This window comes from Hibiscus syriacus, unplaced genomic scaffold (genome assembly GCF_006381635.1).
Source record: "Hibiscus syriacus cultivar Baekdansim isolate YM2019G1 unplaced genomic scaffold, ASM638163v2 tig00001644_pilon, whole genome shotgun sequence".
Lineage (NCBI taxonomy): Eukaryota > Viridiplantae > Streptophyta > Magnoliopsida > Malvales > Malvaceae > Hibiscus > Hibiscus syriacus.
The window spans coordinates 2,475,334-2,499,925 of record NW_024061878.1 but is presented as its reverse complement, the minus strand read 5'-3'; the positions used below and the strand labels follow the sequence as shown (position 1 = coordinate 2,499,925).

The 24,592-nt window shown below is 31.1% G+C and overlaps 1 protein-coding gene across 1 annotated transcript; it reads left to right on the top strand.

Moving 5' to 3' along the window:
* Positions 1-2,491: 2,491 nt before the first annotated feature.
* LOC120128761 (transcription factor RAX2-like) lies at positions 2,492-3,759 on the top strand. Its single transcript, XM_039146396.1, has 3 exons — positions 2,492-2,707; positions 2,796-2,925; positions 3,038-3,759. Exons 1-3 carry the CDS (start codon positions 2,572-2,574, stop codon positions 3,618-3,620), a joined length of 849 nt encoding a protein of 282 aa, XP_039002327.1. The 5' UTR covers positions 2,492-2,571; the 3' UTR covers positions 3,621-3,759.
* The last annotated feature ends 20,833 nt before the right edge of the window (positions 3,760-24,592 follow it).

The window sequence follows — 24,592 nt, the reverse complement described above, 5'->3', positions numbered from 1 at the left end:
TGTAGGAGCTTGAGAGCCACTTCCTCTCCTAAATTTTCTTTTATCATTGAAGAATACAGGAATAATTACCTATTTAGACCTTTAAATTTTAATTTATTTTGATTTTACTCTCTCATTTTCTTTTGTTAATTATATTTTATCTCCCTTTGACTAAAATTATGGCTTCCTATGGGTATTGGGAAGTAACGATTTAGAGCTAGGAAGAAGCATCAAAGCATGCTTTTATCTGCGCAGCACATCTGCTATGAGCTTATATAAATGCACATAGTACCTATCCAGGGAAGTAAAACAAATTTGGTTTTATATCCCGTAGGGTACTCATCCCCAAGTGCTAAGGGGTCCCTATCCCTACATAGGGACAACACTTCTCTCTTATGTCACTTGACCAAAAACAAAAGGGCTCTGAAGCAAGTTAATTTGGCAATGCTTTAATGTATCATGAACAAAATGTAAGTTATTGTTTTCTCATTTTTTACTACTTACTATTCTGTTGTAATAATGGGCTCTGTTGTGTGAGCAGGTTGGAAAAGTGTTGCATTCATTAGTCAGTCGGAAAAAACACCTGATCAGATGATATTCGTGATAATGAAGCCGAGAGATGATGGGAGAAGGGCTGGGGGCCCCGGGGGGGGGGGGCACTTCGTTTTATTATTTTCTTCACCTTTACAATTTTATACCATATGTAATTGTGTACAAACTTCAATTTTCTAGATTTTAAATTATATTCTTTCAATATTTTTATATTTATAAAGTATTAAATATAGTTAATTTCGTATATTAATGTATAGAAAAATACATTAGTGAATTGTTTATCTGGTGATAAAGAAATTGTTGTTATTCATTGGATAGATTATTAATTTTATAAAAAAAACTTAAATTTTTATTAAAATCTTAAAAAAAATATCAAAATTTCACTAAAATCTTTAAAAAAACTTCAAAAATTTTAATCTCAAAGCATAAACCTCACTTGTTAACTTTCTCCCATCGACTGCCTACCCACCCATTTTTAGTGGATCATCCCCTTATCACAGCCTCAATCCTAAACTTAGATTCTTTAACCTAAACTCAATCTCAAAATCCCATAACCAAGATTCCTAAATCCAAACCTAAATCCCAAAATACCAAAATCTAAATTTCTAAATCCGTAAATTCCAAGGCACACATCTTTAAACCCCAATCGACAAATGAGTGAGTGATCGCCGACGATGATAATCATAGACTGAATTGAAGGACTGTTGTTATAATCTTATGAATTTTAGAATATATTTTGAAGAATAAAAAATATTTTTTTATTTATAAATTTTATTTTTTTGAAAAATATTAAAGAAAATTAAAAATTAAGCTACTTGTTAAGCAATGATTGGTTGATTTATTTTTAATGAATGATGATGTCGAAAATGCTAGACAACTATATTAATTAAAAAAATTAAATACCTAAATAAAAAAATGACATAATTTAAATAATTACTTTATATTAAGCCTATATTTTAAGTCAAAAGTTTATCACGTAGTATAGTCTAGTGCAATGCTAAATATTATAATGTTAATCGAAGATTGCATATCACGTATCTAACAACCGAAATGTCTTGGTTGTTTCTTTTCGGGTAACCTAATGCTTACCAGTAAATTATGGTCTAGTTAGTTATAATACTAGCATTAAAAATTTATCTGCATGGAGAACTGTCCCTACTGTTAGGAAAATGTCTCAATTTGAAAAAACACAACTTCTACTTCTTTACGTTTTCTATCTATCCTTTGGTTGGATTGGCTTCGCTTTGTTTATATTTTAAAATTTTGAGTTTGAATCAATTTAGGTTTAAGTCATTTAAATTTGTTAATTGGATTTAAGTCGAGCCAATTTGGTTTCAAGTTACTTTTGGGTAATTTTAGATAACTTATAGGAGTTATTTTCATTTTTAAGTTTATTTGGGTAGATTTGGATTATTGATTTCTTATGGTCAGATCGAAATCTAAAATTTTTGAATTAAATTTTCAAATTCAAATCACTTTCGTATAAAAGTTAAAAATATATAACATATTGCACTCATTGAGTGATTTCAGTGGTAAAAGAATATAATTTTTTCTCTAAAGGACTCGAGTTTAAACAATTGTATATATGTAATCAATATGCTAATAAAATTTTGTATAAATGTTACTTTATAATCGACTTATATTATTCAGAAAAAAGAAGAATACATATAAATTTTTTTGCAAGTAATTTTTATTATTTTTAAATTAACCCAGAACATCAATTCAATTATATATTGAATTTTTCGATAAATATGGGATGAGTACTCTTACTTACGCGGAGCTTATATATAAAAAATCTCAAGAGATAACAATAAATACGTTAATTATTAAGTTTATTTATTGGTACAAATCCATATATAAACTTAAATATACCTGAAAATATTTTTTATTTTTACTTTAAGACAAGTCCTCCCTATTAAAAGGCAGCAAGCATCACAAAGTTTAACCGTAGAAAGGTAGACCTTTGGTTTCTTAAAAGAGGTGAGCCAAGCGATCACAAGATTAGTGTTGGAGAAATAAAGAAAGCTAAGGAAGAGAGAGATGGGGAGGGCTCCTTGCTGTGACAAAGCAAATGTGAAGAAAGGACCATGGTCTCCTGAAGAAGACTCCATCCTCATGGACTACATCCACAAATATGGAACCGGTGGCAATTGGATTTCTCTTCCTCACAAAGCCGGTACGTATTGCATTTTCATCACAAATTTTTCTCTTTGCTTCCCTAGTTTCTTAAGCTAATTAATATGTTATTGTCTTTTCGTGTTTAGGCCTGAAAAGATGCGGGAAGAGCTGCAGATTAAGATGGCTAAACTATCTCAGGCCCGACATTAAACATGGTGATTTCACTGACGAGGAAGATAGGGTTATTTGCAGCATGTTTGCTACCATTGGAAGCAGGTTGGTTAACCTTTCATTTTATAACACTATCATTCATTTCCCCTTCATTACCAAACCTATAAGCATGGACTTCTTGTGGAATGTTTTTCTTTTTCTGATATCCAACTTGCAGATGGTCAATAATGGCTGCTCAGTTACCAGGCAGGACTGACAATGACATCAAGAACTATTGGAACACCAAGCTCAAGAAGAAGCTCATGGGGTTGAGTTCTCAATCCCAGAGAAAACTCCCAACATTCCCATCTTATCATCAAACTCTGCCTACTTCTTTAGCTGGCTTTGAACCATTCTCATCGGTTCAATCTGACATTTTGAACAACAATACTGCTTTTTTGGGTACCAATCCTTGTTTTAATAACACCAGTACTACCACAGAGAGTTTGGTGAGTTATTATTATCCGGTAAAAGGAAAGTTAATCATGTTTGGGAGAGAACCGAGTTGCAGTTCTTCAGATGGTAGCTGTAGCCAGATCAGTTATGGCAGAGAGATGAAGCGAGAAGACATGGGTAATTTTCAGGGTTTTCGTGACCAGAAGTTCATGTTAAGCTGTGGAGTAACGCCACTAGAGTATGATCTTGAAGATGTTAAGCTACTGATAAACTCTAGTGGTGATAATAATTGGTGTAACAACAACAACCACATCTTCATTGATGAAAACAAGACGCAAGAGGAAGTCATGGACTATTACTACTGACTGCAAGTGTAGAATCACAGAGATTTGATGGGGTAAGGGAGTGGGTATTTGATGGATGGATGGATGGATTGATATAAAAAAGACTTCCAGTTTGTGGGGCTTTGTGTTCTCTGATGAAATCAAACTTTTCTTCTTTTGACAGTACATAGTAAAGGCTTTTTATTTTCTGCATTTTCGCGTTCATGATGATGTTATTACTGTGTACCGAGCCTGTAAATCAATGAAATCATTTCGTTTTTTTTTTTCTAATTAGAGAAGTAATCATCATTGAAGAAGAAGAATCATGAAAGAAGATAAACTATACATGCTATATTTAATTATTGTATTAGTGGGATACCGAATCCAATTGAAAAGGTTAGAAAACTAAGTTGTTGCGTCCATCCAATGAATATCCGGATCTCTGCTGGTACTGTTTGTCAATAATATTTAAAAGAGTCCTGACTTTGTTGTATTCTTAATGGAACTAAGTCGGACTTAAAGGTGGACTTGTTTAGCATCTCTCACACACGTATATATACTTTTAGGTGGTGTTTATTTTTGTAGAGATAAAATGTTTATTGTAGTCTGCGGATCATATCTGCATGCATCTACAACAGAAAAGGTTGATCAAAAGTCTGCAGTCTGCAAGAAGAAGACTGTTTATTTTTAACGTCTGCAGACTGTTAAAATAAACTGAAATATAAATAAACTGATTTTTTAAACTTAAAAGATTTTTACAATACTGAGATTTAAATAATTTTAGTTTTACAATACTGAAATTTAAATAATCCATACAACTATAATAATAAATTATTTAAAATAAATTAATCCATATTTTTTGCTTAAATCAATCCATACTACTAAATTATTTAAAATAAATCAATCCATACAACTACAATAATAAATCAATCCATATTTTAAAATAAATCAATCTATACTGATAAATTATTTAAAATAAATTGATACATATTTTAAAATAAATCAATCTATACTAATAAATTATTTAAAATAAATCAATCCATACAACTACAATAATAAATCAATCCATATTTTAAAATAAATCAATACATACTAATAAATTATGTAAAATAAATCAATCCATATTTTAAAATAAATCAATCCATACTAATAAATTATTTAAAATAAATCAATCCATATTTTAAAATAAATCAATCCATACTAATAAATTATTTAAAATAAATCAATCCATATTTTAAAATAAATCAATCTATACTAATAAATTATTTAAAATAAATTATTTAAAAATAAATCAATCCATATTTTATAATAATTTATTTAAAATAAATTATTTTATAATAAATTATTTTAAAATAAATTATTTTAAAATAAATAACCTTATTAAATTATTTTAATAAATAACCATTCTTTATAATTGTTCTTGAAGAGGTTTGAAGACATTTGAAGACATAAATTCATGTTTGCACTAAAAAGAGCTCGCGCAGACGTTAGAAGAGGTTCAGTCTTCTAAAAAAACGGTCTGCGAAGCCTAAAGTCTGCACGTGGTCTGCGCGGCGCAGACATAAGAGGTTTGAATAGGTGGAACAGTCAAAACAAACACAAGCTTAGTTTTACATCTTTTAGGATCGTTAGATTGAAGGAAATTAAAGGTCGAAATTAACTCATTTTTTGCCGTGAATATCTTCTAATTTTCTACTGTTAATCTCATTCTTTAATTCCTCTCGTCTAATGATCATAAAAAGGTGTAAAACTAGAAGAAGATATTACAACATATAAAATTCTTTTAGTTTTACACCTTTTTAAGATTATTAGACGAGAAGAATTAAAGAATGAGATTAACAGTAGAAAATTAGAAGATATTCACGGCAAAAAATGAGTTAATTTCAACCTTTAATTTTCTTCAATCTAACTATCCTAAAAGATGTAAAACTAAAAGTATATATATATATATATATATATATATTATTTTCGTATTTATTTTGTAAGATTGATATTCGTGGATTAAGATTTTGGGAGAATTCTTTCATAGTAAAAGTTCGAGATAACATCTCTCGAGATAGAATCTCAAACGTCTAACACTCCTCGAGAAATTACAATCTCTTAACACGATTTCTGATAGATCAATGTGATTTATCTTAATCAAAAATTAATTGTCATTTGATTGTATCTATTGGGTCTATCAACCTACAAGTAGTTATCATGACCTTACGTCTGACACTACCAGTATAGGTCACAATAAAACTTCTCAACCAAGATCGATAAAAAGATCTGAAATCGTTCACCAGTCATCCCTCCTTGCCCTCCTTATGGAGACAAAAGATCTAAACATCAATTAATCATTTATCTATTTATTGTATCATCTCTGAATTTTCTTCATAAAATCAGTATCAACATATCAAAATCTTTGGAGAATTTCTTTGGAGTGCAAGTTTCGTGAGAATATTTTCGAAGGTAGAATCTCAAACGTCTTGTACCATTTGAAAAGTAATGACCTATTGACATACCTACGTGACCCGCCAAAGTCAAAATCAATTATCAGCTGGTCATATATATTGGACTTGCCAACCTACGAGTAACTATCATGACCATACATCTGACAGTGACACCAATATTAAAAATCACTATAAAACCTCTCAATCAAGTCCGAGAGAAGGATCGAGAACCACTCATATTTCTTTTATCTCCTTATGGATACATGATTTGAATATTAATCAATCATCGTATAATCGCCAACTATGACTCTCCATTCAAATCAAAAGAATTTAATTATCTACGGCTATAACAACATCGTTGTTCCATCCATATATATGTGTGTAAATTTATATATAGTCAATAATTATATATTAATACTATGATAATTTTTTTGAAAAAATGAATATAAACAAATAAACATTTTAAAATTCAATAAAATTTGTTAGTACATAAAATCATATTATTCATTGATACTTCAATTATTTACATATGTAAAGCTGCTTTAAAGAAGTGAAAAGCACGTCAACTCTATGCATACTGTACCGTGAAAACAATAAATAAATTCAAATGTTTGTTTGAAAGTTGGTATTTGATCGATTAATCACTATTTGCAAACTAAATTGATGACTTTCTGGTTGGTAGTGTTCGGGATTCATTACAGCACACATATCTGACTATTGTTCTTCATCATTATTCCTTTTTGTCGTTTAAAATATTGGTTAAATGTATTTGAACAAGAAATACCTTCAAACCCCAATCAATTATTGGAAAATTACGCATTTAATTATTTGCATGGATGATTTCACTGCCTACGAGTCTCGTGCATCTCTTTTCTAATTATAGTTTTTCAATTCCCAATAATTTGCTGCCAGTTGATACTTCAATTGTCTGATTCAGCAACAAAAACTTAATCTAATTCAAATCCATAAAAAATATTATAAAGTTTCATGTTAACATACACTGAGATCTTAGCCGGTATATATATATGAGTAGGGATGGGTAGAAGGAATTGATGGGGTAGTCCTCTAATAATATCGGGAGATTATAATATAGTTATATTTGAAAGGCTCTCAATCTTTTAACAACGAACATTTATACACCTCTCTAAACGTCGTGCTCGAACTTGAGAGCTCAATGAATAACAATATCCCTTTAACTATTGAGGTCTTTTGGTTCATGCCTAATGAAAATTTTAAATTATCATATAATTTAAATTTTTTTCTTTTATATTTTCTATTGATAATTTGTTTCCGTCCCTAACGTTTTATAAGTTCACCCCTTAAAATAAAACCTTGTGTCCGTTCTTAGTCTAAGTATGAAGATTAACATGAAGTGGGGATGGACAATGCTGTATGCATGAAATCAAAGAAGGATTAAAGTTGACATACTTTCAAAATGTAATTACGGATAGATGAATGATTTTATATTTAAAATTAGATTACAAATTTAATGATGTAAAACTATATTATCAATAAAAAATACATAAATTATATGATAATTTAAAGTTTTTCAAAGTGCGACAACACTTTTGGATTTATACTTGAATACAGGGCCGACTCTTAAGGGGAACACCCTATGAAACAACTCAGTGCTCCCAATTTTTTTGTATTTATAATTAGGTCTCCCAATTTTTTATATTTATAATTAGAGCTCTAAACTTATATAATTTTATAAAATTTATAGTTTTTGACATTCTTTTTCCATTCTCTTGTTAATTCATACAATTTTGAATTAAATTAATTATGTTTTTCTCTTTTTTACAAATCTTACTCTTTAATTTATTAAATAATCTTTAATTTTTAATATTTTTCAGTCTCAATCTAACAATAAAATAATATACAATTATTTTTATTTATTTATTATTCAAAATCAAGCTATGTATCATACACTCATTCAATTTTTTTATATTTATTATCTCTTAGTTGTATTTATGGTGTTTTCTTAATAAAATAATAAAAATAATGTGTTTTCACAAAATCTAATCATTTTCTATGATTTATTTATGTGATATTGAATTAATTGTTCGAAGTAATGAAATACACTTTCATTTTATAAAGACGTTTTTTTTTTAAATTTAAGTTCAAGCTAGATCAGGTCGAGTTCGGGTTTAGGTTGTAAAAAATCTGACTCGACCTATAATCATCCCTAATAGAACAACTTTCTTAGAACAATAAATTATCTGGGAAAAAAATTCTTGATTTTCATGCAACAGTTAAAGATTGTTTTTGTCTGTTTGAGAGAAGTTAAATTACTTTCTATCTTATGATTTATGGATCTAATGTGAATTTAATCTTATATTAAACAACTCTTCCATTTTAAGAAACGATAATGAATATTAAAGAAAAAAGCAAATGGGTTTGTTAATTGTAGTTAGAGATGCAAACTGAATCTTTCTTCCTAACTTAATTGTTGGTGATTTATGTTATTAAATGTGATTAGTTAAGTATCACCGATATATTAAAGATGTCCAAACACATTCAATAACTCGTAATGAATGGAGGCAGGTTAGGAAGGTTCCCAACATTACACCATTTATGTTTGGAAAGGGAACTAGTTTCCTTTTGGCTTAAGGGTCACTTTTGCCCTTGTAGTAAGCTCAATTTATCAATTTAGTCCTTATTGTCTTTTTGCATGAATTTAGCCTTCGAAAGTTGTTTAGGGTGTTCATCCTAACCCTCGAATTCTGTTCTGAGTAATAGAACCGTTAATCTTCTACGTTTATCAACATCAGCAATTTCCAGATCAACCATATTGCAGACGTGACTTGATGATGACGTCACATGTATTAAAAAATAAATAATAAAATATTTACTAAATACAACAATTGGAAAAAATATCAAAAATTTGACTTACTCCCTTAATCTCGTTGAAATAAATAATAAAATTTTGTGAATTTATTCTATTTATTGTGTTTAATACATATTTTAACATAATCCCTTAATCCATAGACGCAGAAGACTGACAGTTTTGTTAGTCAAAACGGTTAATAGATTTCAATGGCTAGGATGAATACCCTAAATAACTCGAGGGCTAAATTGATGGGGAAAACGATAGAAACAAAATTAATAAATATGATTTACTACAGAAACAAAATTGACCCTTAAACCTTTTCTTTTTAAAGGAGAAATATATTCATATAATAAATTCGTAAATAATAACATGATATTTACAAGGATTATTACTATTTCAGCTAAAAGATTTATCTTGTACATTCAATTTTGACCCACAAAAATATTAGTATCAATAAAACTATCAACAATAGTTATAACATTATGTATTAAGAAAGGAATAACATTGAGCAAGTTTCCTAACGATAAAATGTAATATTATTCTCTCTTAAAGTATTGAATTTGATCATCCTTGAAATTCTGAATTTAAACAGTTACATATGTAGGATGTGCGTTGTTAATTAATTAAAAAGAATTTAAACAAATATTATGTATCATCTTTAATAACAGTCATCGGAGTAATACTAATTCTTTCAGCGGACATCAAAGAGACAGTAACATTTTCTCCATCACTCGAAAGTTTATCACTCCTAGAAATTTTCATCGTTGCCACCGAAAAAATCTCAGCCTCTAATTCTTAGATAGATAAAGACTTTAAATTAAATTTTTACTGTATCGTAGAAATAAAAAAAATCAACAAGGTAATACAAAATATCATACACGGTATGGATCAACTTAATCTCAAAAAAGAGCTCAAGGTAATACAAAATTTGAAAGCATTTAAGTATGGAAATATGGACATTTATGAAGACGCATTAACTTTGGGGAGTAATTCACTACCAGTCCTGTTATTTTCAAGGGTGCAAACCCTGGACTAGTTTCACGTTTTGTCTATGCATCTTTAAGCTTCTTTCCAAAACATATTCAATAGCCCTCCAGAATTTATAACCGTTCAAATTAATGCCCATCAAGATTCCAGCTGATGTCAATATAAACCAAAATTGGTAAAATTTGGATATAATTATGGTTGAAAATGTAGAAAACAGAGTAGAACAAGGGTGGATGGCTTAAGGCCTAAAGGGAGTAAGTGTTATCTATTATTTCGAATAAGAAAAAATATTAAATTTAGTTTAGTGTGTCAAAGGAGAAGGAAAAAAAAGAAAATTTACTTATTTTTTTTAAAAAAAAATGAGTATTAAAATTTTGAACCCGTATTTTAATTTTTGAATCCGTCATTGGTTACCAACTAATTCCACAAGAGAGATGATTTATAACTAGGTATGGATTCGAACCGGACGGGTGTTGATCCAACTCAATTCTATTAGGATAGATTTTAAAGAAAATTTGAGGTCAGGTCAAACTTTTTACAGTACAAGTTTGGGTCTAATCATGTTTGTATTTAAGATAAAAAAATACCCGATTCAACCCTAAAAAATAAGATACTCTCTATGTGCGTGTGTGTGGGCGTGCGTGTGTGTGGGCGTGCGTGTGTGCCTGTCGAGTCAAGTAAGGTGCGAGTTTAAACTCAAAAGGTGGATCATGTGTGTAAAATAATATACTCTCTATATGTGTGTTTGCGCGCGTCTGCGTATGCCAAATCAAGTCAGGTGTGGGTTTAATCTCAAAAGATAAATTGTGTGTGCGCGTGCGCGCGCCAAGTCAAGTTTTGGGTAGGATAAAGTTAACTTAAATGCGACTTGGATCGAATTTTGGATAAAAAAGTTATCTTTATTGAGTAGGGTCGCGTTAGCCGAAAATTTGACTCCATCCAAGTCATGCACATCCCTATACGTAACATAATTTACATAAGAATAATCAATGGCAAGACATAACGTTAAGAGGGTTGATTTACATTTAACACTCTTTATTATGAAAATAATCCACTGGAAGTAATAGTTGTAGATGAAACAATTAAACATCACTGAAGCAACAATTACCCATTAAAGATTAGGTCAGGTTGGTTTTTTATTTAAATTTGTTAGGGCAAGGTGGAAGTGGGTGTCTTTGTATCCTTTTAATTAAAGTTCCATTGGCCATTCTTTAAGTGTTTTCAATATGATAGGTGTGGCTGGTGAAGGCAAGCGGCAAACGCTAGAATTGATGTTAACTGGGGATTATTGAGTTGCAATCTACTGAATTATTAACAAGGCCGAAAAGAAAAGAAAAAACAGCCTTCGTTGTGGCCCAAATCCTTAAAACACTGAATAATTAATTGTCATTTTATCTCTGCGTGGGTAGTAGGAAGTGCCAATGAATTTCATGATTAGTATTAGGTGGAAACTAGGTTTTATATATTTCCACTGGGAACTGGAGCCATGGGCTTTGATTTCCCGTCTGCTCTGTTTATTTCACTAACAGACGTGATTTATTGTTTAAAGCAATCTACAAAAAAAAATGAAAGCTCATGGTTTAACTTTTAGTGATTTTTGATGGGTTTGGACAAGTCAGATGGTAGGGGTAAACATTTAATCGAGTCAAATTAAAAATATCCGAGTTATTCGAGAAAACAAGTTATTTTTTTGTGACTCAAACTTTATTTAAAAAAAAATTCAATTCGAGTCAATTCATTCAAGTTTCTATACAAATTTAATTGTAATTATTTATAACATTATGGTACGAATTGGTTCTAATTTATCAACTTTTTCTAACCATGTAAGATATATATATTTTTCCATATTCATTTTCACATTTTAATGTTATTTAATAAATCAAATACAATCTAAAATTATAAAATATATTTATAATATTATTTTTCAAAAAATATATTTTGAGGATAAAATATTAATGGGAGTATAAAAGAGTCATTGAATTGATGAAAAGAAGGAATTTGCAATATATATATAGCCAGAAGACCAAAATGAATAAAATACAAAGTTAAGGGAATAAATTGAAAAAAAATAATAATTTTATAGTTAAAATGAGAATTGAAGTTACATAGGTATTATATATTGGTAAAAGAGCATGCCGCTCAAATTTGATCAAAAATGGACTTAAAGTGAAGGATAAATTGAAAAAGAGAGAGGAAATCATGCAAAGTTGATGGATTAAATTGAAAAATAAAAAATTTGTTATCATAAAGATTAATTGAAGATACATAGGTAATCTACAATGGTTTAGGAGCATGTGGTTCAAATTTGATATAAATTGGATTTAAAATGATTGTGGAATTAAAGGAATTAGGAACTCATGCAAAGTGTAATGCCTCAAATCCCGAGCTAGGAGTTTCGGGTTGACCCGAGATGGGCCTTGAATAAAAGTTCATTAGCTTATAGGAAGCTTTGACCCAAGTTTAAGTGGAATTGAGCTTTAAAATGATTAGCTTTAAAAAAGATATTTTTAAGTGGTGATCAAAACTTGAAGAACCAAGGAAACAATTTACCCATTTTGAAATCAAAGGCTAAAATCTTTTAATTGTGCATATGTCACCCCTTGGTCTCTTTTTCCTCTCATTCTTTCTAATTTTCCTTCTTTCAAACTCAAGCTCTTCTCTTCATCTTCTTCCATAAGCTTAATGTAGAAAGGTAGAAACTTTGTATACTTCCAATTGTTGCAAAGGAATTTTGAGGTAAGAAACACAATGTTCTCTCTTCAAGCTATCATTCAAACGCTTACTCTTTACATTTCACCAAAGTAGTCAAAAGTGGGTTTAGTGGGGGTTTTATAAACCTAAGTCAAACTAGCTCATTTTTGGAAGATCCAGTCCTCTAGAAATATTTTAAACTCCTTTCTAAACTCTCCAACAACATTAGTAACATATATGTTTGATTTTGTTTAGTGAGAGAAGTCGGAGAAAGCTCCAAGGCTCGGGGAAAGGATAAACTCACACTTGGTTAAGCCTTTGAGAGTTTTCAGCAGCTTAGAACATCAGGTTACTCACTTCTAACTCAACATTACCACATGAAGATCATTAGATAACTTTTGGTAGGTTGCATGAGTTATGAAGCATGTTCATGGTAGCTTTTATCTTTTAATGTTTCAGCATGTTAAAAAGCCCTTTTATGATCCCTTTAATCAGAAATAAAACTTAAATAACTGTTAGAAACCTCAGTAGGGCGTTTAGGGTAGAAAGTTAGTATTTTTCGTGCCCAAAACAAGGCATTTATGGGCTTGAGTACTCATTCATGGAGTATCGATATTGAGGTCCCAGTTTCGAGACTCACATGAATGGTATCAAGACTAACGTTCTAGTGTGCATTTTTTGTATCGGTACTCATGTAGGATACCTGTAACACCCAAAGTTTGGGTTAACAGTTTTGGGTTTACACGAGAGGTAAGTGGACCCCGTGAATTTTATAAATTAAGTTATTGGGTTTAATTGGGTCGAGTTTGGGCCCAATTAGTCTTAAAAAGGAGATTTTTAATATGTAGAAATGAGAAGTGTTTTCCCCCATTTTCTAAAGTTAAAGCCTATATACATATATATCCTTTCATTTCATTCTCCTTATTTCTCCATTTTTCTTCTCATCTCCAAGGTAATAATTTAAGCCTTTTCATGCTCCATTTTTGTTCATAATTCCTCCAGCAACATTGTTTTAATATTTCAAGCCATGAGTTTTTATAGATAAAGAGAAAAGTGAGAGTTTTCAACCAAAATCACCAAGGAAAGTATTGGGGCTAAGGAAAGAGCTTTATTTCTGAATTCTAGCACCAAGGTAGTTTATTTCTAATCCTTTAAAGTATTAAGTTTTTATAAATTTCAAGAGTTGGCTAAGATTTTAGTATTTAACCATTTTAGGGTTTATTTTTGATGTTATGATCAAAGGTTGTTTTACAGTTTAAAAAGATGTTTTTCTGACACTTTAAGACCATAATCAACTTACTAAAGCTTTAGAACAATATTAGAAACCAAACCATGACCTTTAGGATGATTTTTGGGTGTTTTTTGAACCTAAATACTCATTTTAGAGTTCGAGTATCGATACTGGGATGAACAATATCAATAATGGTTGAATCGAGGTAAAAATTAGGGATTTGAATAGGGAGTATCAATACTGCCAGGGAGAGTATCGATACTCCCCTTACAATATCGATACTCAGGGTACCAGTATTGATATTGAGCCCCAATTTCAAAAATAGAATACATTTTCGGTACCGATACTCATAGGGGTATCGATACTTGATCCTAGGGTATCGATACTACAAGTAGAGTATCGATAATACTCATTTTGGATGATCAGTTTTGACCCAATTAAGGACCGTAAGAGCTAAGAATGATCTATAATAATAAGAATGAGTCTGTGAGGGACCTGAATGCTCAAACATACCTAGAAACACTTGTGGGAATGATATTACAACAGAGGTGACCATTCTAAGTGGTATGCATCAAAGCATCTTCAATTGAGAAAATATATAGATTTTGGAGAAAAAAAAATCATTGTAGAGGGATGTACCTGTAACATCCCAAACACCGGGTTAGTGACCAATTTGAAAGATCTTAAAAGTTTGTGATCAAATTAGAATAAATTGAAAAATTTAGGGACTTAATTTAAATATCTTTATGTAGGATTGAATAGCAAAGAATGAGGAATGGAAGGGCAAAGTGGTCATTTGGATAGTAAATGAATTAAAAATTTGTTATGGGTATGTTAAATACACGTGAAAAGCTAAAAACCAAATATCCATAAATATCTTCATTCTTCTTCCTCTTTCATCCGTGCACCCCATATAGAAAAGGTGAGTTTATCTTAGTTGATTATTTAGCAAATTCAAGCTCGGTTTATGTTCTTTAGGTAATACTTAAGCTTAAGGAAAGCTTAAGATGTCTAAAAACCAAAAGATTGATGAGTTATGAGAGATTAAATATAAGAGGTTTCTAAGTGAAATTGTGAATAAGAGGAAATAAATGGATTATGAAGTTGGAATTGAATTGTCATAAGTTAGAATAAGAAGTATTAAGTGTTAGAAATGAGTTTAGAACATGTTGAAAATTGAGCAAGATTCTTGGTTTCAAGAATTTGGATGAGACATTGAAGATAATGATGATTTATATAGATATAAATGATTTGAGTAAGTGTAGTTAAGTTTAGTGGCAAGAAGGGAGTTCAAAATGGAAGGTTAAAGTCAGTATTGGTAAATTTTCGGGTATAAGGAGTGACTTATGGGAAAGGAGTATCGGTATTGATTCATCCAGTACTAATACTTCAAAGGGGAAATAGGTGATATTTGGAGTGGGGTATCGATACTGTACGAACAATATCGATACTATAAGCCAAACAATGATAAGATATTCAAGGAGTATCGATACCTAAGGGGTAGTATCGATACTAAGAGTATCGATACCATGAGGTGAATATCGATACCATTTTTGAAATAGAATTCCAGAACCAGGAAAGGGTATTGATACAAATGAACAATATCGATACCAGAGTGAATGAAGTATCGGTACCATACCTTGGGTACCGATACTACTCAAAGTGAAAATTTTAAATTAAACACTTCTTTTAGTTTAGGTTATTAAGGATCGAATTATAATGCTTAGAATTCTATATTCATATCAAATGTATAATTATGTAGATATCTAGCATAAGCAAGTTCCAGAACGACCGAAGGGTTAAGAACAATCAAAAGAGAGATAAAAGTTATAGGAGTTGATCAGACTTAGTGAGGCTAAGGTGAGTGTAGACCATAGTATTGATGTTGTTTTATGGAAATAATACTTGTGATAAGTCTATTTCCTATGTTTTATTTCATGATCCCATAATTATGAACATGTTGAGTACATGCATAATTTACATATGTTTTATATGTTATGATATATGCTATGTGATCCATGTGAACATAAGAGAACAAAACATAAGCTATATGATATGAGATAACTGATTATATGCACATTTGATATATGAGATGAGATAAAACCTATGTGATTACATGAGAAATGATAGGAGATATATGGATACATATATATGATGAATAAGTTGACCATATGAACATATGAAACATATAAATGTTCAATCCCATGTTATGTGATATGAGAGTTGTAGATATAGTTGGCATGCCAAGAGTCGAGGGTTCTATGTAGTCCTTCGGGACATGTATGTAATCCTTTGGAACATATATGTCGTTCTTTGGGACACATATGTGGTCTTTCGAGATATATATATGGTCATTTGGGACATATATGAGGTCCTTAGGGACAATTTTATATTCCCTTCAGTGGGAATTTATACTAGCTATGGTGACAACATATGTGCACAACCTCAATGTACTCGCATACCTTAAGTTCTCAATAATGTACATGGGCATATAAAATATATAAAAATAATTAAATACCTATAAGATGACATGTTATTATTTATTCAATGCACGATTATATATGTTATGGTTGAGTAGATATATGATAATTGTGATTCCGTGTTAGAATTATAAGATTTCATTTTTCATGAGTTCATTATTGCATTTTATATTATGCCTCACTAAGTCTACGACTTAGCGTGTGAGTGTTTCACTCGTACGTAACAAGAAATAGGAAGATCAAAGTTAAGGTCTATAAAGGCAACATCTCTTTTGCATACGATCAGATCAGAAGTGATTCAAACAATATGTCATTTTGTTATAGTAAATATGTTGGCAAGTAATCAAAGTTTAAATCATAAATGCTCTGATCGATTTTGTAATTATTTTGATTGTACTTATGGAAATTATTTTATTGTTATTTAAATGAAAGTTTAAATTTTCAATGATTTTGTAAGAGTAGACATTTTGAAAAGTCAATGTGACACCTCAGATTCGTATTCGGGTCGGGTATGGGTTAGAGGTGTTACATTTAATTGTATCAGAGCTATTGTTTAGCCGATTCTAGGCATAAACCGAAGTTCTGAGTGTCTTTAAATGTATATATGTCAATAAAATAGTGAGAACTTCTGATCTGATAGAGTAACGAATATGATGTCTTGCTAATAGAATTATATGGTTATGTCTTAATAGATGTCCGGACACGAGAGCTCCCGAAGTGAAGTGGGAGATGATAAGCCTGAAGAGAGTAGTAATTCACCTACCCTGGCTAGCCAATGTTAAGAACATGCACCTTCAGGAGTGCCTGTAGAAGATCAAGATATCTTCTTCAGGACGTTGGACGTTATCCTGACGCGTTTCCAACCGCCTGCTCCCTCTCCTCAGAGAATGAATGTTACAAAAGAATTGAAAGGATTATGAGCTCTAGAATTCAAGGGTGAAGCCAAAGAAGGTCCTGTTGCTACAGACCTTTGGTTAAGGATGTGAAGATATTGTTAGATGAACTCCACTGTTCTAAGGTGGAGAAGCTAGATGGAGTGGTCTCCTTGCATGGGCAAGCGAGAATATGGTGGACGAATGTCACCATGAGAATGACAAGTGACCACGTGACATGATCATTGTTCTTGGAAAAGTTCAAGCACAAGTATATAGGAGATTGGTTTATCGAGCAAATAAAGCAAGAGTTTATAAACCTGAAGCAATAAAATCACACGGTATATGAATACGAGGGTGAGTTTAACAAGTTAAGTCGCTTTGCTGTTGAACTTATTCCGACAGAAAGGGATGCCTGTGAATGGTTTGTGGAGGGCTTGTGTCCTCGATTGAAAGAAATATTGATTATGTTGAATCTGTCCTCGTTTCAAGAGGTAATTAATCGTGTTAAAGCTTTAGAGAAAGATCGGAATGAGAGATTTGGAGAACAAAAAGCTCAGATGACAAAGAGAGTGGGTGCTTTCTCGAGTTTCGTACTATCTAAGAGGGGTAGAGATGTTGGTTTTCGATCTCAGACGAGGTCTAATTCAGTTGCATCCTCTACTAGAGGAACTAATCCAATGAGATCTAGACAGACTCAATCTGTAGGATCTGAAATTGGAGATCTAATCAGGGTCAAGCTAGATGGTGTCAACATTGTGGAAAGAATCATCCTAGAGTACGTAGAGTAATTTCTGGAGCTTGTTTTCAATGTGGGAACACGAGAATTTCATTTGGGATTGTCCAATGATGGCCGGAGAGCCTACACAGTCGGAGCAATCTGCTTCTATATCCCAGAGAGGACGAGGTAAAGGTAGAGGAAGAAATCAGCCTGAATCCTCTGCTCAATAGGAAGTGCGCTCAACTGGCCGAGTATATAACATCAAGACAAATGAAGAGCGTGATGATCAGGAGATCATTACAGGTACTTTCCAATTGTATGATAAATGTGTTTTGGTATTGATTGATCCGAGTTCCACATATTCATATATTAGTAGTAAGTTGGTGAGAGAATTGAGAATTCAGCTAGAAGTCACTAGTAGTGATGTGATAGTGACAAATCCATTAGGGCACATTGCTCGGGTAGATAGAGTATGTCGAGGGTGTCCCATAAGGATTCAGGGAATTGATTTCTGTTGAAAATATTTTGATGTTTCAATATAACAAATAAAGTATTATTGAATTTTAAGATTTTATATTCAAAATTATATATTCGATTAAATTATTCGAATATAAAAAATATTACTCCAAGTTTTTAAATGTCAATTTTAATCCTTAGTTAAGCGTAAAATTGTGTTTCAATCTTAAAATATTTTTGAAACAATTTTTACAAAGGATTTCGAACCATAATCGAGCCAAAAAATAAGTTTTATAAAGGGAGGTACCGATACACTCCTAGATGTACTGATACACCCAAATTTTGAATGAAATAAGGGTACCGATACATAGTCGATGTACTGATACACTCCAGGTTCTGAAAAACATCGAATGTAATTAGTGTACCAATACCCCTGGGATGTATTGATACACTTGGTCAAATAACAGTCGAAATATTTAAATTTTACACTGAGTGTACCGATACCCTTTGATGGTGTACCGATACAACTACGCTTCAAACATATTTTTTAAATGGAAAACATACAACAACGGCTCTATTGACTTCACCAATGATCCGAAACATTCAGAATTGATCCAAGGTGTATTTAAACAAGTTCTAAAGCCATTGATCAAAATGAATTAAGAGAGAATCAAAGAGAAAGCATCAAACATCAGGTTTGAGAAATTCAAGCCTATTTTCCTTTCAATATTCACTTTTCTTTCAAGAACACCATTTGTGCTCAATTGTATTCATTTTTTAGTGTTCTTTCTTTTTTTTTAGAATTGTTCAAACATCTTTCCTTGAGAGTTTTTTCTGTAAGTTTTCAAAATTTATAATTTTCTCTTTGGGAGAGAGTGTTCTCAAGAATTTGGTGTATAATTCTTGAGGGATTTGTAAGGATACTTTTAGTCCTCAAAAGAAAGAAAAATAAGTGAATTTGTGGAAAATCCTTAGTGTGGATAGCTAAGGTAGTGGATGTAGACTTTAATTGAGAAAGTCGAACCACTCTAAATCACTGTGCAAATATTTTCAATTTTTTGCAAAAGTTTACACCGACGTTTTAATTACCAATTCACCTCCTCTCTTAGCAGATTCATCTGATCCATTAACTCAACAATTGGTATCAGAGCTATACTTATTTGAAGGTTTTAACACCTCTTGAGTCGATTTGGGAAGAGTTATATCGATATTCAAGTCATCAATGGCCTCCACATCAAATTTTGACTTCGATCTTGAGTCCTTTCCCGTCAATAAGCCTCCTTTCTTCAATGGTGCTAACTATGCTTATTGGAAGAATAGGATGAGGTACTTCATTCAAGCTGGTGACATGGAAGCATGGAAAATCGTGATGAACGGATACTATGAACCATCCACAGATCCAAATTTGTAGAGTGAAGAAGAGACAAGAATGTTCCAGCTCAACTCAAAGGCTATTGATATTCTTTTCTGTGCACTTAGACCAGATGAATACGAGAGAGTCTTATCTTGTACAACCGCCAAAGAAATATGAGATAAACTACAAGTCTCTCATGAAGGCACCATAGAGGTAAAAGAATAAAAAATTAGTCTTCTTACTCATAGCTATGGAAATTTCAGAATGAATCTAGGAGAAGATATCAAAGCTATGACAGATAGATTTTCGGTGATTGTCAATGGTCTCAAAGCATATGGACAAATCATTCCAAATGAGAAGCTTGTATGGAAGATAATTTATTCTCTTCCAAAAGCTTGGCAATAAAAGAAGACATCGATTATCGAAGCTAAAGACCTAAAGTCTTTAACTCTCAATGAGCTTATTGGTTCTCTCTTCACGCATGAAATGATTATTCAAGATGAGGTAGACCTCGAGAAGAAGGATGAGACAAAGAATGAGACGGATAAAAAGAAAAATGTTGGAGTTGCTCTCAAATCCACAAAAGATGAGAGTGATTCTGATGATGATGACGATGATGAAGAGATGACATTATTTGCCAAATGGTTCAGAAAATTAATGAAGCCCAACAGAGGAAGAAAATTCAAAAGAAATGAAGGCTTCAAAAATGAACCAAATGAGAAGGACCCGATCATTTTCTATGAATACAAAAAGCCCAGGCATGTCAAATACGCTTGCCCATAATTAAAGAAGAAGGGTCAATAAAAGAAGAAGCACAAGGCACACGTGACTACTTGGAGCGATGATGATGAATCATCAAATGAAGAGGAACAAGAAGTAGTGAACATGTGCTTGATAGCCACCGAGAAAATTCTCAGGTAACCTCTAACTCATTTGATTTAGAAGATTATTCTTATGATGAGTTATTAGAGGAATATACTAGGTTGGCTTTGGATTATGCAAAATTATTTTCAAAATAAAAGAAATATATTTCTAAATTGAAAAACAAAAATAATCTCATATCCAAGACCAATAATGATCTTGAAAGTAAAATTAATGAATTGCAAATCAAAATCAAAGATTTTGAAAAGAAAAATTCTGATTTGCATAATTTACTTTCGAAAGTCAACGATGATCATCAAAAAGAAATTGATGATCTTAAAGATTCTTTCAATAAAGTTCGACCAAAACATTATGAAAAAGGAGAAAGTTCAAAATCCAACTATATTAGAAAGAATTTTAAATCTTACAATCATAGAGGTCCCCAAAGAACCTCTAATGGTAAAATCGTTAGATGTATATGGGTTTCGAAAGGATTCAATACTACTAATGATAAAGATATCCTAAATAAATGGATACCCAAGGGGACTAGGATTTTGGGGACTAATGAATATGGACCCAAAAGAATTTGGGTACCAAAAATAAAAAAATAATCTATGTTTGTAGGAAAAGGAGTATTTCTACAAGGCAAAAAATACAAGTTCAAATTCATGGTTCCTTGATAGAGGATACTCAAGACATATGACTAGAGATAAGAGCCAGTTTATAGAGCTTAACGATAAAAATGGAGGAGTGATAACCTTTTGTGACAACTCAAAATGTTACATTGAAGGTATATGTACTAGGTAATACCTCTTCCATACAAATAGAAAAAGTATTATATGTGAATGGGTTAAAGCATAATCTATTGAGTATTAGTCAATTATGTGATAAAGGATACAATGTCTTATTTGAATCAAATGGTTGTAAAATTATTGACATTGCATCTAATCGAATTATGCTTATTGGTCATAGAATAGGAAATTAATATGACTAATTTGTGCCTAGTTGCTAAGGATGAACATGATAGTTGGTTATGGGATAGGAGACTAGGTCACACTAGCATGAGTGTGTTATAAAGACTAATTCAAGGAGATTTATTAAGGGGGTTGCCAAAGTTAAAATTTGATAAAGATAAAATCTGTGATGCATGCTCAAAAGGAAAACAAAAGAAAGTTTCCTTTAAATCCATTAATGATGTATCCACTAGTAGAGTATTACAATTGATCCATATAGATCTTTTTGGGCCAATTAGGACTACTATTTTGGTGGAAAACAATATGGTTTTGTATTAGTAGATGACTATTCTAGATATATTTGGGTTCTATTATTAAGTACTAAAGATGAAGCATTAGAAAATTTCATCACGTTTTCAAAAGTAATCCAAAATAAAAAATGTTACTCCATTTCTAGTGTTAGGAGTGATCATGGTACTGAATTTAAAAATCTTGGATTTATTGAGTTTTGTAATTATAATAGAATTAGCCATAATTTTTCGGCACCTAGAACCCCTCAACAAAATGGAGTTGTTTGAGAGGAAAAATCGAACTTTAGAAGAAATGGCTAGAACCATGCTTTGTGAAAACAATTTGCCAAAATATTTTCGGGCGGAAGCCACAAATACCACTTGTTATGTTATAAATTGAGTAATGATTAGGCCTATTTGAAGAAAACTACATATGATTTTTTTTAAAAAGCCTAACATTAGCTATTTTCATCCTTTTGGATGTAAATGTTTTGTTTTAAACAACGGTAAAGATAACCTTGGCAAATTTAATGCTAAAAGTGATGAAGGAATTTTTTTTGGGTTATTCCTTAAATTCTAAAGCTTATCGAGTATTTAATAAAATAACTTTAGTGGTAGAAGAGTCTATACATGTTGTTTTCAATGATAATCTCCTTCCGAGGAAGGATTCTTGTGTTGATGATGACGTAGGTATTGTAAATGCACATGACGTTAGAGAATCATCAAAGGAAGAAGTGAAGGATGAGGAAACTCAAGATGCCTTCAAGAATCTAACCATTGAATAAAGGGAAATCTCATACCCAAGAGAATTCAACTATGTCAAGGATGGTGAGATCTTAGGTGATCTATCCAAAGGGGTAACTACTCGATCTTCTCTTAGGAACATATGTAATTATGTTGCATTTATCTCATGCATAGAGCCTAAAAATATTAAAGAAGCATTAACCGATGAAAATTGGATTATGGCTATGCAAGAAGAGTTAAATCAATTTGAGAGAAGTAAAGTATGAACATTAGTCGAAAGGCCTAGTAATAAATCTACTGTAGGTACTAAATGGGTGTTTAGGAACAAACTAGATGAGAGTGATAATATAGTGAGGAACAAGGCTAGACTTGTTTCTCAAGGCTATACTCAAGAAGAGGGCATAGATTATGATGAAACATATGCTCCCGTAGCTAGGATGGAAGTGTCGTAACTGTCTTTCGGTTGGGCCCCGGAATTGGGCTTCGACTTGGGAAAATGGATTAGGAGTCGCCACCGATCTTTTATTTAAAAATAAATAGGTTGATCGGATACCTTATTTCTTACCTGATCTGCGTCTTACCAAAGATATGTCGGGTTCAGGAGTCGGTTACAGTCAAGGAAGGGTTAACACCCCTGAACTGCCCTTTCGGTACTATATAATTTCCAGTTGTCTTAAATTAAGAAAATCGTAATTTTAAATTAAAAGGTAAAATGACGATCCGAATTACTTACCTTTAACAAATTTATGAAAATACCCTTAAATGATTAAATGTTAAATAAAAAGGAGGAACAAAAATAATGCAAGGAAAACGAGTTTCTTAACGGAAAAAAAATAACCATGTTAAATACAATATCAAAAAATAAAATAAACACAAATAATGAAAAAAATAAATCCCTGAAATTGGCTAAGACATAAAATTAAATAAAAAATAGATAGAATAAAAAAATAAAAAATAGATAGAATAAATAAAACGAAAATAGAATGATAAAATAAAACAAAACAAAATGTAGGGAAGAATGAAAAGAAAATAGTGTTGATAAAAAAAGTTAGAATAAATATCTATATATATATGTAAACGGTTGAAGAAAAAACAAAAAGAAAGAGAATAATAAAAAATAAAACAAGGGGGCCCTATGTTATCAATCCAACGGGAAAATATAGTAAAAAGGGGAGGTTAGGGAAACAAAAGCCTAGGAAGAAAAACTTATAAAAAACAAATTAGTTAGGTAATATGTATAATATAATATTTAATAAATTAATCTAAAAAATGATAAAAATATAGATATATATATATATATACATAAGGAAAATAATATACAAACAAATAAATAAAAAATATATATTAAGACAAAAAAGGATTAAAAAGTAGAATATATATATATATATAACGTACATAACGGAAAAAATGTATATATAAGGGTGAAATAAAATATAGGTAATACACATACATAATAAAAAATAATAATTAAAAAATATAATAGTATAAATAAAAATAAAAAATAGAAAAAATATAATGAATAGAAAAATAATAGTATATATATATATAAAGGGGTAAAATGAAATAAAACAAAATTAGATGGTCGAATTAGAAGAGAATTAAAGTTAAAATCGGTTTGGGGGCTAAATTAAATGTTTTAAAACCTAGAGGACCAAAACGCGAACCTCTCACTTCTTGTTAAAAACACGCGGGTTTGAGGGTGATATGGTCGGCCAGGCGGCTGGATGGGTATTATTTAAGCCAAAAAAATTTTAAACTAGCTTCATTTCCCTCTTTCACGTGTGAAACTGTAACATAAGCAATACCGGGTTAGTGACCAAATTGTAAAGTTTCAGAATTTGGTGACTAAAGTATAAGAATGAAATAGTTTAATGATTATTGGATAATATGATGAAGGTTTTAGTAATTATTAAAAGAAATAAAGGGCAAAAGGGTCAATTGACCAAGAAATGAATAAAATGGGATTATAAATGCACGTGGAAAGGGAGAGAATTCTCCAGAGTTCTTCTCCTTTCTCTCCTCTTCACGTGGAAGCCAGAGCCAAAGGTAAGTTTCTTATTTATGAATTGTTGATTTTAAGGTTGGGTTTTAATATTAGATGATAACTAAGCT